The sequence below is a fragment of the Symphalangus syndactylus genome, chromosome X (assembly GCF_028878055.3).
Source record: "Symphalangus syndactylus isolate Jambi chromosome X, NHGRI_mSymSyn1-v2.1_pri, whole genome shotgun sequence".
Taxonomy (NCBI): domain Eukaryota; kingdom Metazoa; phylum Chordata; class Mammalia; order Primates; family Hylobatidae; genus Symphalangus; species Symphalangus syndactylus.
Genome location: NC_072447.2, coordinates 24,079,847 through 24,093,149, shown reverse-complemented (window position 1 = coordinate 24,093,149; position 13,303 = coordinate 24,079,847). Strand labels below are relative to the sequence as shown.

Below are 13,303 nucleotides of genomic sequence, written 5' to 3'. Positions count from 1 at the left end.
TAGGGAGAAGGAAGAGGGAATCCTCCTCAGGTGAGACCCACTGGCTTAGAGCAATCAGGACATCACCAGGAAGTACAGACAAGGTCATAACCCCAGAGCCAAGAGAAGGTGTGGCCACCCCAATAAAATGGGTGCTCTGACAGCTTACAAGGAGGGACTGCTCTTGAGAGCATCAGAATAGTGTACATGAGGAAAAGTCAGTGAAATACAGCAATACAAAATGATTATTATAAATCAATAAAACCTGTCTCTACATGCATAATTTCATTCAGCAAACATTTATTGAGGGCCTACTATATGCTAAGTACTATATAGACAAAACACAATAAAATCTAAATGAGATTATTTAAATTTATTTTTAAATTATAAATAACTAGATCTCTGCTTGGTTCCTTCATTCTCAATTTCTTTTTCACTTTTTATTTTGGAATAATTACAGATTCACAGGAAGTTGCAGGGAAATATACAGGGAGGTCCCTGTGAAATGTCCGGAATAGGCAAATCCATAGGGATGGAAAGCAGATTAGCGGTTGCCAGGGGCCGGGGGTATGGGGGCTGACTGCTAATGAACACGGCGTTTCTTTATGGAGTATTCAGAACTACATAGGGGTGACGGTTGCACAATCTGGTGAATATAACGAAACCCACTAAATTGTATACTTTTATTTATTTTTATTTTTTGATTTTTTTTTTTTGAGATGGAGTTTCACTCTGTCGCCCAGGATGGAGTGCAGTGGTGCGATCTCAGCTCACTGCAGCCTCCACCTCCTGGGTTCAAGTGATTCTCCTGCCTCAGCCTTCTGAGTAGCTGGGGTTACAGGTGCCCACTACCATGCCCAGCTAATTTTTCTTATTTTTTTTTAGTAGGGACAGGGTTTCACCATGTTGGTCAGGCTGGTTGCAAACTCCTGACCTCAAGTGATCCGCCTGCCTTGGCCTCCCAAAGTGCTAGGAACACAGGCATGAGCCACCGTGCCCAAGGTAAATTTTATAGCATGCGGATTATATCTCAATGTTTTTTTTAAATGGAAATAATTTTCAGGGTAAATCCAGCTGACCCCATACTCCAAGCCTCCCCCATGCTGGGGACAGGCACCTGTCCACAGGACAGAGCTCTAAGTGGCAGAAAGAACACGTCTCCTGCAGTGATTGTGTGGTCTCCTGGCCGAGCTCCAGGCCGCTTGGAAACACCACACCCAAGCTGGTAGATGCCCTCTTTCCTGGAGCACAGAGCCTCGTGCAGAGGAGCTAATTGGGGCACCTCCGCCTGCCTCAAAGATCCACCCACTGCCACTGTGGGGCTGGTGACCCCAGGCTTGGTGCAGCCATCTCCCCCGTTCATTCTCAACATCAACATCCCTCCCTCCTCCTCATGCTCTCTCTCAGTCCCTTCAGTTTTAAAGAAATGAAAAGAGAACCCTCCAGACGAAAAATGCTGGAGATCCCACAGCTCCATAAGCGGCCTTTCGAGATGTCCTTGCTCTGTATTTGTAGAATTTCTGAGCAAAGGCAGAAGCACTCCACTCCTCTCACCCCTCCTTCCTCCGAACCGAACAGAGAACCGAATGGCTCGGAGCATCTTAGGCAGCCTGATCTCTCCCTCCACACACAAACGCGCACACACATACACACACACACATTCGACAGGCCAGGCCAGCTCTCCGGGTTGCTGCAGAACACAAGTGTGAGCAGATGCATTTTCTTCTGTTTCACTGCATATATGTATACTCTTGACAGTCAGTAAATACCTATCAATTGAGAGTATTCTAGGAATTGAAGAATACACTCATAGTAATATATGTTCCCCGTTTCATATACTGGTTCAGGGTTTTTCACATAAATATGTTTGAAATTTGTTCATGGAAACACAGAAATCAGGTCTCTGTTGCACAGTATCTCAGGAACTGACAACAGGCTTGAAACAAATTCAGCGGCTAAAGATGAAGCATTGTAACCAGGTGGATGGAGGTAGCCCAGCAGTTCTCAGCCAAGGGATATTGCCCGCCCCGGGGGCCATTTGGCAATGTCTGGAGACATTTTCGAGACATCTGAGGGTGGGGAGTTTGCTACTAATATCTAGATCTAGTGGCAACAGACCAGGGACACTGCTAAACATCATATGCTACGTATGACAGCCCTAACAACAAGGAATTACCCCACCGCCAGGGTTACTTTAGACCAGAGTTGAGAAACCCTGGTCTAAAGTAACACGTTCAGGATTGCTTGAGCCCAGGAGTTGGAGGCTGTAGTGAGCTATAATCATGCCACTGCACTGCACAGCCTGGGCAACGGAGCAAGACCCTGTCTCCAAAAATAAAATAAAATAAAAATTACACTTTCTTGGTTTGGACACCTTTTAGGACACTGCCCATCAGCAATACAGTAACTTGAACAGCTTAACATGTTTCTCTATGTAACCGCGTTACCGAACATACAAAACCACCACCACCAATGAAAGCTTCTGAGTGGGGTTAATAAAAGGATTTTCAGTTGGCCCCAGTGAGTCCCGGCTCCTCCTTAGGTGCCAGTAAGATTCCTCTGCTGCCCTCCTGATTTCACCTGCCTTCATTCAAGCATTAGCTAAGTCCTCTACACCATGTTTCCTTCACAATGTCTCTGACACAATCCCTGCCTTTTCTAGCCTGAGTGCCCCCGATCGCTCTAGCTCAGTCCTGTGACCACCTGAGAAAACCTGCACTAGTTTCCAACTGGCCTCTTCTCTCAGAAAGCCTACCTCTCCCCACTCCCACATTTGGCTAGCTCATCAAATATGTTTTTGGTACAGCACATCTGACGCGAGTCCCAATGTGAGTGACTCTCCATGCTTGCACAAGAAACGAGGACCCTCTGGGGGTATTGTGAGAAGCCAGGGAGAGAAAAAAGATGTAAAATGCTTCACACAGTACCTGCCTAAGCATGTAATAAATGTCAGCTGCTGCTGTGTTTGTTATACAGACACCAAGCTGACCAGATGCTTCCATTCTCACTAAGATAACAATGCATGTGGGGGTGTTAGTTTCCTACCGATGCTGTAACAAATTGCCACAAACCGATGCTGTAACAAATTGCCACAAACCGAGTGGCTTAAAACAACACAAATTTATTATCTTACAGTTCTGGAGGTCAGAAATCCAAAATCAGTTTCTCTTGGCAAAAATCAAGGTGTCAGCAGGTCTGTGTTCCATCTGCAGGCTCTAGGGAACAGTCCATTTCCTTGTCTTTTCCAGCTTCTAGAGACCGCCTGCATTCCTTGGCTCATGGCCACTTGACTCCAACCTCTGCTTCCGTTGTTACATCTCCATCTCTGACTCTGACCTCACCCTCCTCCCTCCCTCTAGTAAGGATGCCTATGATGACATCGGGCCCACCCACATAATCCAGGATCATCTCCCTATCTCAAGGTCCTTAACTTAATCACATCTGCAAAGTCTCTTTTGCCATGGAAGGTTACTTATTAACAGGCTTCAGGGACTACAACGTGGACATCTTTGAGGGGCCACTATACCACAGGAAGGATTAAATATCAAACAATAGTGAAGCCAAGATCAAAATAACTAATGAGTATAGCAAGGTGCAAGGGGCACGCACAGTTACCTAGCCACAGTTACCTAGCCAAGGGACAGTCAAGAACAGGCAGGGGACCTGGCTCAACTCCGAAGTCGAACAGATGCTGACCTCACTGGCTATAGGAAGTGAGGCTACTAAGTCAATCTCCCCTGGCCTCAGTTTTATCACATGATCGCCTACACCTCATGCAGCCATCATGGGCTTTCGATGAAAACATTCATGCAATTCAACCTGAAAAAGCTGACAAAGGAAAAAAGAAAGAAAACATCCATGCAAAAGCCTAGTGCATTCCACATGTGTCTGTCACAATCACAGAGCCAAGGGATCCCCGCAGGGAGAAACCCGCAGGCAGGAAGAGCATGGCGAGGCCTCGTGGAAAAGGACACGAGCACAAGGTAAGCCCCACGGCAGCCTGTCTGGTGTTGCTCAACACTGGAGTCCCAAACCCTGGAAGAGTGCCTTCGACTCAGAAATTGTGCAACAAACAGTTGTTGAATGAATGAATAAATGAATGAATGAATGAACAGAGGCAGGATGCTTAAAAATTGTGTGGATTGGGCAGCTGGGTGGGATTCTGGAAAGAGCACCCAAACAGGGGGCAGAAGACCCAGCTCAAGTCCCTTGCCCTTCTAGCAGCCAGCAGAACATACCCATTGGCTGTGGCTGTCAAGTAGAAAAAGGAATTTGAACACGATGATCCTAGCTCTTCCAGCCCCAAAGCTGTGGGACTCTGAGCTACATGCTCTGGCCTGAGTCTTACCTCCCTTACATGACAGCTCTGGGTCAGTCGAGTTGACTCATTCCCTCATTTATTTCGAACACACCCAGCACTTCCTCAAGGCCAGCACTTTTCTCCCGTTGCCCTTATCTTGCCCAGATCTTGCTTTTTTTCAAAAAAAGAAAGAAAAATCCTACACCAAAAAACCAAAAACCAAACTACAAAGTTAACTTAACATTTCTATGGCTGGTAGTTTCCCTGCATGAGTCTTGTGTGGTTTACATTAGTAGCACACTAATATATTAACTGAATACATTAAGTCAGAGTACCTTGACCATTTCATGAGACGGTATTTACTGGCTGGACGCGGTGGCTCACGCCTGTAATCTCAGCACTTTGGGAGGCTGAGGCGGGCGGATCACCTGAGGTCAGGAGTTCAAAACCAGCCTGGCCAACATGGCGAAACCCTGTTTCTACTAAAAATACAAAAACTAGCCAGGTGTGGTGGTACAAGCCTGTAATCCCAGCTACTTGGAAGGCTGAGGCAGGAGAATTGCCTGAACCCGAGAGGGGGAGGTTGCAGTAAGCCGAGATCGCACCACTGTACTCCAGCCTAGGCAAGAGTGAGACTCCATCTTAAAAAAAAAAGAAAAGAAAAGGTATTTACCACTGGGCAGAAAATATGGGAAGAACACTTTTGCCTCTTTTGTAAAGATTCACTGTCTTTAACAGTTGTGTTTACGTGTGCGTCTTGCAGGGTTGTGTGGGTATTATCCTACAGATTGACTGAGTAGATGATCTTGCTTATCTACTGCTGGAAAAGCACTAGAACCCCTCACCCAGAAGGATGGGCAAGGAAAAAGACAACCCCAGGCTCAAGTGAGCCCACCTTTTCTCTGAAGTGATCATTATCCAAGAAATTGAATCAATCCTGGGATGCCTTGCAACCATTGTTATCTTCATTTTATGTGTCTGTGTGCCACCTCCCAGACCAGCTTGGTTTCCACATACTGTCCCTGCACACAGAAGGCCAAGACTCTCCACAAATATTTCACTTTATTAGATTTAAACAGGGATAACTGAACTCAGTAGAATTTAACTTTGCTTTTATTCCATCAGATTCGTTTTATTGAATTTATGGGAAAGACAGACACCATTAGCAAAAGGATCTGGAATGGAAGTCAAGAAGCCTACCGTAGGCTCACCAGATGACCATGAACATGTTGCTGACCCATGGGCTCCTGAAGTAGAACCTAACTAGAGATGGTGATACGTGTTATTTCCACTTCCCAAATCAGAGTGAAAGGAAGGAGAAGGAAACTCGGAGATTCCCAAACATCCAGGAGCTATTTTTGGAAATGAATTACTTTTCCTTTCACTTTTCTTTAAAAAATAAATGAATGAATGAATGAACGAATAAATAAATGGAAGGAAAGGAAAAGACCAAAAAATGTTAGACCAAAAAATGAAGGTTGATGATCTAAATGGAAGCAAGAGACACTTCTTCCAGGGACTGACTCCTTACAGCCTTTTTAACAAGATGTTCCCCCATGTTCATACAAACACTATCTATAACCTTAAAAAAAGAAAAAGGGAGAAATCATTACCTGTTTATCAGAAAGCTCAACCAGGACAGTTTATATAATCCAAAAATAGACTCTGTGGGATAAATATAGTAAACCTCCTATTAGTTAATACTGAATAACTAAATAAAAGTTCCAAGAAGGTAGCAATGATGTTATCTGGCTGTTAAACGGGATTCCAACCTAGCAAATTCCAGAGCTATGGATTGTTTTCCTCTTAAAGCAAAAGCATCTTCAGAAGACTTTTAAGATACCACAGAATTCCTCCATGAAGCACAGGTCAAATCCCATCTGGTGAACAAATGGGTCCCCAAAAGCTTATGCCATGACATGATCTTGCTCTTCAGCCATCCCCATGATTATTTACACTTTGATCTCAAATATGATATCATCCACCATACTTAAGCTGCCCAGAGCTGGCATTTCCAGTACCGTACAACTCCACCTGAGCTACGGGAAATGGAACGTGAGGTTTCAAACACTCAGTCCATCTATAGGATAATACCCAAATAACCCTGCAAGACACACACGTGAACACAACTGTCAAAGACAATGAAGCTTTACAAAGGGGGCAAAAATGTTCTTCCCATATTTTCTACCCAATGGTAAATACCTTTTCATAAGGTGGTCAAGGTATTCTGAGTTAATATATTCAGTTAATATATTAGTGTGCCACTAATGTAAACCACACAAGACTCATGTAAGGAAACTACCAGCCACAGAAATAAGTTAACTTGGTAGTTTTTTTTGTTTTTTGGTTTTTTTTGGTGTGGGGTTTTGTTTTGTTTCGTTTTGTTTTTTGAGACAAGGTGTCACTCTGTCACCCAGGCTGGAGTGCAGTGGCACAACCACGGCTCACTGCAGCCTGGATCTCCCCAGCTCAAGCAATCCTCCCACTTCAGCCTCCTGAGTAGCTGGGACTATAGGCGCACGCTACCCCGCCCACGTAATTATTTTATTTGCTTGTAGAGACAGAGTCTCCCTATGTTGCCCAGGTTTGTCTCGAACTCCTGGACTCAAGCAATCTTGCCACCCGGGCCTCCCAAAGTGCTGGGATTACAGGCATGAACCACCACGCCTGGCCTAACTTTGTAGTTTTTAACCAAGTTTTTGGGTATGATTCCCAGTAAACTAACTATGAAATATTATATGTACAGTATCAATCTATAGAAATAGTGAATTTAAACTGAAAGTAAGTTTTTTCGTTTGTTTTTTGAGACAGAGTCTCACTCTGTCACCCAGGCTGAAGTGCAGTGGCGCGATCTCGGCTCACTGCAACCTCCACCTCCAGGGTTCAAGTGATTCTGCTGCCTCAGCCTCCCAAGTAGCTAAGACTACAGGCGCACACCACTACGTCCGGCTAATTTTTGTGTTTTTCGTAGAGACAGGGTTTCACCATATTGGCCAGGCTGGTCTTGAACTGACCTCCAGTGATCCACCCACCTCGGCCTCCCAAAGTGCTGGGATTACAGGCATGAGCAACCACGCCCAGCCAACCGAAGGTAGGCTTATAATCAAACTAAAAAATTGCTTTTAAAATATTGAGATTGTGTATACATCTGTATCCACATCCGTAAAGACGTCTCCTTATATCTTCATTGTTGTAACTTTAAAAAGCAGAGTTACAATAATTTCACCAACATGGTCTGAGCTGGCACTATCAAATGTTAAACACAACACTGAATGGAATTACTATAAAACTCGAGAAGAGATTTTGTTTACAACCCTTGGACCATATTTTATGCTATACAGTTTTTACTAAAGTTTATATGAAATTATGTTTAAAGTCAACAACAATTTTCACTTAACCTACTACATTCATTTATTCCACCACAATTTCATTTTCTTAAAGAGAAAAAAAAAGCTATTATTTATTTGCCCTTCTCCTGTCAGGGCTCTATGTGGAAGCTGTTTGGTGAAAGTCCTCGTATTTCTTGAATACCATTTTCCTGTGTGTGACTCAAACGCAACTCAAAAAGGGTTTTAACTGTCAGATGCGCATGGAGAAAACACTGCCCTCTGACATGCAGTTCTTCCCATATAATAAAAGTTAATTACAACTTTAAAGGATAACCCGCCACCTATAAAACTCGGCCAGGTTCTGTTTTGAAAGAGGAAGAAGAATGACTATTACAGCCTTCAGCCGACTCCACTTAAATGTTTGTGGCTTGCTGAACATTCCATACATATTTCGGGCAAGGTATTATGGGAGCTGAAGTTCAAGCTGTCCCCTGCTGAATTTTCACTCACTATAAAAACAACGTCTCATAAAAGTACACACATGTTTTTACTTTACAAAAAAAAGGTAAAATATCCACTTTTGTTCACTCAATTGACACTTTTAGCATTAGAATGGAGACTTTTTAAAAACCTTTAAGTGATTGTCTGAAAAGTAACAAATCAATTTCTGGAAAAAAGGAATATAGGAAATGTGTCTGAAATACATGGAAAACGAGATTCTCCAAGCTGATTTCTGTATGGTCCATTCACGTTTGTCACAGGTTACACCATTAAAAAGAAAATCCTCACATTGTTATCTTTCAGCATGAATCTCCACTCCAATATAACCACAACTGTTTTATATTATCCTTGGAAAGTGAGCCTTAGCCTTTTCTAAGCAAAACACTATTTTAATTGGTTCATTTTCCAGTTGTTTGGGTTTTTAACATACATATGGTATAAAAGGGCACTGCATTCCAAGCAGTTCTACCAATTCCAGAACCATCCAAGGGTTGATCAAACAGCTGGGGCTCTAGCCTTTGGTTAAAATTTTAACACGATCTCACCTGATTTTCAAAATAACTAGGCATCTTTTTAACCCATAAAATTGTACTAGGATTGATAGAGGTTTCTGAGCCCAGAGGTTTGCAATGTTCAGCGAGAATGTTAGGGAACCACGATCTTTTTGTTTTGCTTTCTTTTGTTTTCCCCTGCTTGAACTCAGAGAAATCTTCAAACAATTCAGCAGCTTCTCTCCTCAAAAGTTTATTTTCAGACGCCAGTGCCATGCAGGCCGCCTTCCCTGTGCAGGTAGGAGGAAGCAGGCACAATGTCACCACACTGGGCCTTTGCAAGTCTTCAAATCACTGGGAAGCCTGTGGTGTTTCCTTTTTGGCACTCAGGCCCTGGAAGGAGAGTTGCTCTAGAGAGGACAAGACATCAGATAACCTGTGGAAACACTTGATGTCCACAGAAATCCCAATTCCACACAAAATACATCTCTGTAAAAGCAGTTGAACAATCGAAACCCGTAGACAATCGAGCAAAAAGTTAAGGAAAAGCTTCATTACATGAAATTAATTAAATGAAATCTGGTAGTGCTTTTACAAGAATCAGTTTTTACTTGATTGGGTTTTCATACGCAATAAGACAGCTTTGTACCCCATGCATATCTTTCACAAAAAGGAAACTTAAAATACAATTCTTGTTTTCCTTTATTCCAAAAGCATATGGGACTAATCATATTGCATTCTGGCTGCAGTACAGAAGGCTATTTCAAACAGAGTTTTAACTCACGAGTTTTAAGGCGCTAAAGAGCAACTAGAGTTTGGGAACAGACTTTTCCAACTCCAATAGGGTTGGGAATCCCTCAAGGGCCCGTCTGGCATCAGGTTTTGGATGGAAACCAGCCTGAACCCGCCAGACAAGGAACCCGCACCCCAAAGCTGGGGCGCACGTTTGTCATCCAAGGTGACAGCTCATCTCGCCACCGCGGGGCTGGGGACACCTGCAGAACCAGGGCCGGGGCAGTGGGCCGCAGACGCCCGGGACCGGGATGGGCGAGGCTGCCGCAGAGAAAGGAAAAGAGGGCCATCTGTCAGCCCCAGGAGAGGAAATTCCAGGAGCCCAGTTCCCAGGCGCCGGACAGCGGGTGACGTGAGGGAACCGAATGAGAGGGTCCGCCCAGCGGCGGGGGACCTGTAGGCGGCCGGCCTCGGCGCTCAGAGGGCTCGAGGCCTGGAGAAGGGGGCACCTCCATTCTTGGTCAGAGCCCTGGGAGTCGGGGTACTGGGAGGGTGGATCCTCTCCCGGACCCCCGGAACCAAAGATCTTCACCCAGCCCCGAGGGCCTCCTGGTGTCTCCGATCCTCTCCCTGGGCCCAAGGGATGGGGGCGCCTCGATCGTAGCCTGGACCGGAGCACTCCAGGGAGTCCCCTGGTTCCGGGGATGGAGGCGCTCCGAGCTCTGCCCGGGCCCGGGGGCTCTCGGCGGCCCCGCGCTGGGCGGGGCGTGTCCCCAGCGCATCCGCGGTGGCGCCGGCCGGCGGCCCGGGTCGTGGCGCCCGCGCCGGGTCTGGCGCCCCCAGCCGGCCCGCTTACCGGTCGCGGGGGTCGATCCACGACGTCTGGCGCGTGTTGTGGTCAATGTAAAAGACGCGGCCGTCGTAGTCTCGCGCCTCCTCCCAGCCGGCGGGCAGCGGCAGCTCGGCGCTCTCCCGGGCCCGCGGCGGCGGCGCGGAGGGAGCGGGGGGCGTGGGGACCGCGGCGGGGGGCGCCGGCGGCGGCGGTTCCCGCTGGGGCTGTGCGGACGGCGGCGGCTCCCGGGGGGCCTCGCGCGGCTGTCCCCGCCGTCGCCGCCGGCCGCCGCTCAGCCAAGGCATGACGGCGCGGGCCCCGCCGCCGCCCGGCCGCCCCACGCGCGCCGCCTCCTCCGCCAGCACTAAGGCCCGGCGCCTGGGGCGCGGGGGCGGCCGCGGGGAGCCGCCCGCCGCTCCTGGCGCATCCTCCGCCCGGCGCCCGTGCACCGGCGTCCGCCCGCCCGCCCTAGCAAGCCGCTGCCCGCGCCTCCCACTCCGTTCAGCTAGCCCAGGTGGCCGCCGCGCGCGAAGTCACAGCCCGGGAGCCGCCGCCGCCGCCGCCGCCGCCGCCGCCGCCGCCGCCGCTGCCGGCCGCCCCTCCGTTCCCGCGGCGCGCCCGGCCATCTTCGTTCCTCGGCGCGGCCCGGGCGAGCAGGGGCGGGGCGTTCGCAGGCCCCGCCTCCGGCCGTCCCGCCCCGTTCTCACCCAGGCCCCGCGGCTCCTCCCACGCCGGCTGCTCCTCCCGAATCTCCCACGGAGGCTCCCGCTCCTCCCGCCGCCTGTGCTTCTCCACCCACTCCCGCTGCTCCGCCTTCCCCGGCCCGCGTCCTCCGCGCCTCTCTGTCGCCGGCTGCTCCGCCCCCAGTCTCCCTGGGGGTCCTCCTTGGCGCTCGGCTCCTCGACCCCACCCCCACCCCTCCGCTTGCTCCTCCCCCTCCGCCGTCCTCCCTCTCCGCGCGCTCCTCCCTCTCTCCCTGCCGCTGCACCACCTTCCTCCGGCCTCGGGAAACCGCATGGAGGCCAGGATGGGCGCCGCCGCGTCAGTCCGCCCCCGGGCCCCCGCGTAGAGGAAGGCGGGCGGGGAGGACGACGCCCTACCCGGACTGCGGGCGCGGCCTGCCTGGGGTGACTCCTCGGGCGCAAACAATTCCCGAGAGAGCGGGCAGTGCCCTCCCTTCACCCGCTCCCGGGCTCTGGCTGTCTGGAGAGACCCTCTGCGCACTTGGCGGGAGGCTGCGCCCTCGGTCTCCCACACAACCCGTCTGGTCCCGCGAAGGTGGGAAAAGCCCCTGAAGGCGGGGCCGAGGGAGCTGAGGAGCTAGGGGAGCCCGCGGCCGGTCCTCTCGGGTCGCGCAGGGAGGACGCCTCTGGAAGCGGGCAGCTGGGCAGGTGGCCACTTCTCGTCCCCGCCAGGACAGCCCTAGAAGGGCTAACCTGGGTGCCCACACTAGGCGGGAGCTCCTTGACCTTCCCTGAGCTCTTCATCCGGTTTGTGGGGTCTGACGTTTGAGCAGAGACCCAAGTATACCATTGCTGGGGAGGAAGCCGGGTCAACTCCTAAAACCTTTCAGCCTAGACGGGAACTTCTGTTTCACTGGCTCCCAGCTGGGGAAGCTGAAGCTCCAGAGTTGGGGCTGTGTCTTGCTCTAAATCCCCCACCTACTTCGTGCCCCAGACCCACAGCCGCAACACGTTATGCCAGGCAATGCAGGACAGTATCAGGGAGATTTTTAAACAGTTACAGTGATACAAAAATATCTGGTAGAGCCTGACTGAAATCCAGATACATAGGGGAAGAGACTGGAGGAAAATGTCCCGAAATGCTCACAAGAGTTTGCATTCCTTTGGCGGGATTTTAAAAAATGATTTGCCTTCCAATTTTTTGTAAAATGGTAATATTACTTTTATGAGAGGAAAGGTTGTTTTAAAAAAGAAGAATGGGCCGGGCGCGGTGGCTCACGCTTGTAATCCTAGCACTTTGGGAGGCCCAGGCGGGCGGATCACGAGGTCAGGAGTTCGAGATGAGCCTGGCCAGCATGGTGAAATCCCCGTCTCTACTAAAAATACAAAAATTAGCAGGGCATGGTGGCGCATGCCTGTAATCCCAGCTACTCGGGAGGCTGAGGCAGGAGAATTGCTTGAACCCGGGAGGCGGAGGTTGCAGTGAGCCGAGATCGTGCCACTGCACTCCAGCCTGGACAACAGAGTGAGACTCCATCTCAAAAAAAAAAAAAGAATGTGGGGCCGGCCTCGGTAGCTCACACCTTTAATCCCAACACTTTGGGAGGCTGAGGTGGGAGGATCACTTGAGCCAGGGAAGTCGAGGCTGCAGTGAGCCGTGTTTGCACGATTGCACTCCAGGCTGGGCGACGGAACAGAGACCCTGTCTCAAAAAAAAAGAAGAAGAAGAAGAAGAAGAATGTGAAGATGTGAATGTATAGCGACGTCCAAGAAACTATCCAAGGAAGGTCTTTCCTCTCCCTCTTCCCACTACAACACAGACACTTTCTTGCTCCCCAAGTATCTATCTAACCCTACCTGAATGTTCTATGTCAGAAATTCCACCGCATGAATCCTTTTAGTTAAACATGTGTGATTATTCCATGTCCAAGGGTAAGAGTGGGAGGGTCAAAAAAGCACATATTTTGTGATGTCGCATGTGCCAGGGAATGCCCCAAGTGCTGAGTGTCCCTGCTCTGACATCTTCCCTTCCGATTGGCATGATTTATCGCCAATGGGCCTGCCACTGCCTTCTTACCTTACCACCCAACATGGCCGATCTGAAGCTGCATTTCCACCCTCCCTGTCACCTGGTCCTTTTAGAATCTCACAAATCTGGACACAAATCTATCACTCGAAAGTACTTTGAATGGGGCTGGGGCATATTGGAGTGAAACCGACTTCTGCAGAGAGAGGGTGGAAAGAGGAGAACACATACACCACACATCAAAAGACTCAGAAGGAAAGGCAAGATGAAAAAAGCATCAGGTAGAGCAAGGGGTGGGGGAAACTGCATCCAATTAGGAGCTCAAAGAGGCCAGCGCCGAGGAGTCTTCACTGAAGGTGAACGATTTCTACCCGTTCAGGCGGGCAGCAAATAGTGGACCTCCCACGTGCAGACACTGTGCTGGGTGTAG

The 13,303-nt window shown here is 49.3% G+C and overlaps 1 protein-coding gene across 1 annotated transcript in view; it reads right to left on the bottom strand.

The window, feature by feature from the left end:
• WWC3 (WWC family member 3) overlaps positions 1-10,533 on the bottom strand; it is a 129,713-nt gene extending 119,180 nt beyond the window's left edge. The window contains exon 1 of the mRNA XM_055266990.2: positions 10,189-10,533. Coding sequence (XP_055122965.1) covers positions 10,189-10,469 — 281 coding nt within the window. The 5' untranslated portion in view covers positions 10,470-10,533. The remainder of the gene's footprint in view (positions 1-10,188) is intronic.
• Between the last annotated feature and the right edge of the window lie 2,770 nt (positions 10,534-13,303).